General features: G+C 34.3%; 1 protein-coding gene across 1 annotated transcript in view; it reads right to left on the bottom strand.

Annotated features, from left to right (window-relative positions):
* The window catches only part of DNM3 (dynamin 3), a 549,381-nt gene that overhangs the window by 386,633 nt on the left and 157,700 nt on the right, over positions 1-5,048 (bottom strand). Inside the window, exons 3-4 of the mRNA XM_023510815.1 lie at positions 4,772-4,871; positions 3,881-4,122 (exon numbers count right to left, since the gene is read on the bottom strand). Of these exons, the coding sequence (XP_023366583.1) occupies positions 3,881-4,122; positions 4,772-4,871 (342 nt within the window). The remainder of the gene's footprint in view (positions 1-3,880; positions 4,123-4,771; positions 4,872-5,048) is intronic.

Raw genomic sequence — 5,048 nt, forward strand, 5'->3', positions numbered from 1 at the left:
AAATAACCAAATAGAAATTCTAGTGATAGAAATTAAAATAACTGAAATTTTAAAATCACTACTGAGATTCAACAAAGAATCTAAGCAGGAAGACAAAATCAGAAAACTTAAAGATAGGTCAGGTGAGATTGTTCCTCCCAGTCTAAAGAAAAGAAAGAAAAAGAACAAAGTCCCAGAGATCTGTGGGACACAATACCAATATACATACCAAAATACTTATAATGAGAGTCACAGAAAGAGAGGAAGGAGGAAAGAGGGGAAGAAAGAATAACTGATGAACCTAAAAAATTGCCCAAATTTGACTGAAACATCAATCTATATATCCAAAAAGCTTAACAAACTCCCAGTAGGATAAACTTAACAAGATCTTAGAAAACCACATACCTCATAATCAAACAGTCAAAAGACAAAAACAAAGACAGAATTGTGAAAGTAGAAAGCAAGAAGAAACTCACTGTATTCAAGAGATCTCCAATGAGAGTAATAGCTAAATTTTGATCATGAAAGTCTGAAGGCAGACTGTGGTATGTCATACTCAAAGTGATGAAAGAAAGACTGTCAATTAATAACAATTAATAATTAAAATTAATAATTTTCTTGAAGGAAAAATTAAGACATTCTAAGGTAAATGAAAACAAAGAATCCCTTATTTGCAGACCTGTCCTATAAGAACACTAATGAGAGTCTTTGGGCAGAAATGAAACAATGCTAGACAGTAACTCAAATTCTCACATAGTAAGAAAGAGCACTGATAAAGGTAACTACACAGTTAAATACAATATACAATATAGATATACTGTTGTTTGTTTATAACTCTTTTTCTCATATCTGATATAAAAGGTAACTACATAAAGCAGTAATTATATATCTGTATTAATTGGCATGTAATATGTAAAGATTTAATTTGTATGACAATAATAGTACATTTGAAAGGGAGTATAGCTATATAGAAATAAAATTTTGTCTACTATTGAAATTAAATTACTATTGATACAAATTATATTGTTAAGATATTAATTATCATCCTAGGGCAACTACTAAGAAAGTAACCTCCACAAAATGTAAAATAATGACAAAGGAACTAAAATGATAAACCTGAAAACAGAGGAATAGAGAAACTGAAAAACAAAAAGACAAAATACACACACACAAAAACAGCAAAATAACAAATATAAATTCTATCTCATCAGTAATTACATTAAATATAAATGGATTAAAAACTCCAATCAAAAGGTAGACTTTGACAGTGCATTTTACAAGGGTACATGTTAAATCTACTAAGGGTAGAATATAAATATCTTAACATATTAACTAAGAAAATGCAGTGAAGGCTATGTTAATCAGTTTGATGAAAGTATTTCAAATTGTTTATAAATGCAACCCAATTCACAACTGCTAGGACATGGAAGAAGCCCAAGTGCCCATCTACCCATGAATGGATCAATAAATTGTGGTATACGTATACCATGGAATACTATGCAGCCATAAAGAAAGTTGGAGACTTTACTTCCTTCATGTTTACATGGATGGAGCTGGAAAATATTCTTCTTAGCAAAGTATCTCAAGAATGGAAGAAAAAGTATCCAATGTACTCAACCCTACTATGAAACTGATAGTTAGCTATCACAGGAAAGCTATAACCCAAGTTAAACCCAAGAATACAGGGAAAGGGGAGAGGGAGGGAAGGGGAGAGGGGAGGATGGGTCAAGGAAGGGGTAATGTTGGGATCATGCCTATGATCTATCCTACAAGGGTACATGTGAATCTCTCTAAATGTGGAATATAAATGTCTTAACACAATGACTATGACAATGACATGAAGGCTATGTTGGCCAATTGAATGAGAATGTTTCAAATTGTATATGGAACCAACACACTGTACCCCATGATAGTATTAATGTGCACAACTATGATTTAATAAAAAAAAATTATTTATAAAACCAGCACATTGTACCCCATAATTGCATTAATGTACACAGCCATGATTTAATAAAAAAAAAATTTGAAAAGGTAGATATTAACAGAATTATGAAAAAGCCAAACACATATAGAAAACTATATGCTATCTACACAAGACACATTTTATACTCAAAGAGACAGATAGGTTGAAAGTAGAAAGTGGAAAAAGAGATACCAAGCAAACAATAACCAAATGAGAGCTACAGTGGCTACGTTAATAGCAGATAAAATGCACTTTAATTTATTTTATTATTATTTTTTTTTAGAGACAGAGTCTTACTTTGTTGCCCTTGGTAGAGTGCTGTGGCGTCACAGCTCACAGCAACCTCCAACTGTTAGGCTTGGGCAATTCTCTTTCCTTAGCCTCCTAAGTAACTGAGACCACAAGTGTCCACCACAATGCCCGGCTATTTTTTGTTGCAGTTTGGGTGGGGCCAGGTTTGATTCTGCCACCGTCAGTATATGGGGCTGGCGCCCTACTCACTGAGCCACAGATGCCACCCATAAAATGCACTTTAAAACAAAAATTGTTACTAGAAACAAAGAAAGACATCTTATAATGATAAAAGTATAAATCATCAAGAAGCCATAGCTAAAAGTTATCAACATAAGTGCACCAAAAGAAAGAGCCACAAAATACATAAAGGAAAAAACTAGCACAAGTGAAGGAAGACATAGTTCATCAATAATAGGTAGAGACTTCAATACCCCATTTTTAATAAAATAATAACCAAGAATAAAATAAAAGGTCTGAACATTATAAACTAGCTAGACCTTGCAAATATCTGTAGAGTGCTGTGTTCAACAACAGCAGACCATACATTTTTATAAAATCCAAATGACCATTCTTGAGAATATACTACATATCAGACCATAAAGTAAGAATTAATAAACTTATGATACAAAGTATGTTCTCCAACCATAATCAAATGAAATCAAAAATCAATAACAGAAAGAAATTTGGTAAAATCATGAATATATTAAGTAAAACATTCCTAAGTAACCAAAGTTGATGTCACTGCTTTTTTACCAAAACTGTAAATAGAAGGAAAACCAGGGCTTCAATCAGATATTTTAAATCACATAATGATTCTAGGGACACAAGAGGGTACATGAAAATACATGTTTGTCCACCCCAATACAATATATCCCTATATACCATATTCTAAACTGGAGTTGCATTAGGTCCTGGTTTGAGTCTACAACTCCTTCTTTTCTCTAGTTTAATTTTTATACCACCAAATAAAAATACACAAAGTGAAATTATCCATTTGGGCAAGAATTCACCCTCTTCTTTCAAAGCATCAGTGATTTTCAGAACAGCTAAAGCCTCAGGATAGATCACCATGCAAACACTACAGGTAGTTTTCAGGGTGCTTAAGTTTGAAAATTAATTACACAGGGGTACAAAAACAAATAGGAAGGCTGGGTGTGATGGCTCATGCCTGTAATCCTAGCAATTTGGAAGACCAAAGTGGGATGATCACTTGAGGTCAAGAGTTCAAGACCAGCCATCTCTACCAAAAAAATAGAAAAATTAGCTGGGCATGGTAGTATGCACCTGTAGTCCCAGCTACTTAGTAGGATAAGGCAAGAGAATTGCTTGAGCCCAGAAGTTTGAGGCTTTCATGAGCTATGATTGCACCACTGCTCGCTGGGTGACAGAGCAAGACCTTGTCTCAATCAATCATTTAAGCAATAAAAATAAAAGACATAGTCCATGAAGCTTAGATATGTCTATTTTCTCAGATCACAATTATTCTTACATTTATTTATATAGGTTTTAACTATTTTTTTTGTTATTTTTCTTTCAGCATCTTAAACATCAAAGATTTAACATTAATGAGAGTTTGTGTTACTGTAAAAATACACTGAAACTCTTGAAACTAATTCTCTCTAATCTTAAGGGTTACATGCTTACCTTGAGGATCAACTTCTTTAGCTAGCTTCAGTGCATCTGAGTTTGCAAGATCAGTGTTGGCAGGGGTAACGGCCAAAATCAAACAGTTCTCCCTCGTGATGAACTGCATAATCATTTCTCTGATCTGATACTCAATATCTGGTGGCTGATCTCCCACGGGCACTTTAGTTATTCCAGGCAGGTCGATAAGGGTTAGATTCAACACTGTGTGGAAAGGGAGAGTCTTACATCTACCTTCAATACTAAAAGGTAACGATACAGAATCATTAGTCATTTAGCTCAGCTTTCTACACTGTGTATCTGAACAACTCCACCCCAAGTGTGTTAGAATCAAAAGCATAGAATGCAAAATGATTTTGTTAGTTTTTTTCTATTTTTATGATATGATTATGCTATGCCAAACGATCACTTCAACATAATTTGAAAGGCACTTATTTGCATGCCTAACAGTTTGCTTAGAGAGCTGTCATATCTGTAACTAGGGAGTTATAATTAAAACGCTGAACAGCAAATGCATATGCTATCTGCCTTGTACATCACCTTCAAATGGAATGAAAAGTCTTAGGGCAAGATTTGCCCTTCCCTTAAAAAGTACCATATGCCATTATAGAAGGTTAGCCACTTAGCCTAGTCGAAAGCTATTAGCCATTGGTGGTGTCCTGAGTTTACTGAGCAGGCTATACAAGCAGAGTCAGTGACAACATGAGTACAGTCTAACCTCTCTCGGTATACAACAGTGTTGGCACCAAGTCCCCTTGAGAAGTCATCATTGAGCTCACATCATGTATGCTCCGTCCCAAAAGCAACAGAACTAAGGAGACCAGGGATGAGAAACGAAAATCTGCCCCACTAAAAATTTAGTCAGAATAGAGGCTGTTTCCCATTATGTACCATGAATTGGTTATCTCATTGAGAAGTTTCTGTTGCTGGTCGGTCAGTAAAATATCACGGTTTGTTTCCTCAGGAAGAAAATAAATAGGAATATATAGGGCTGCAAGGAAACCAGACAGAGGAAGACTAAACTAGAGTACCATGTAGCAAGATTGCTAAAAAGACTAAAGATAATAAAAATGCAAGTTTTCATAGACACCCCTCTCAAATTCTGAAAGTTTATGGTCAAAATAAAGGAAATTTTTTAAACAACTAACTCAATGTTGATTTTTTTTTT

Source organism: Otolemur garnettii, unplaced genomic scaffold (assembly GCF_000181295.1).
Source record: "Otolemur garnettii isolate 467f Iridium unplaced genomic scaffold, OtoGar3 scaffold00016, whole genome shotgun sequence".
Lineage (NCBI taxonomy): Eukaryota > Metazoa > Chordata > Mammalia > Primates > Galagidae > Otolemur > Otolemur garnettii.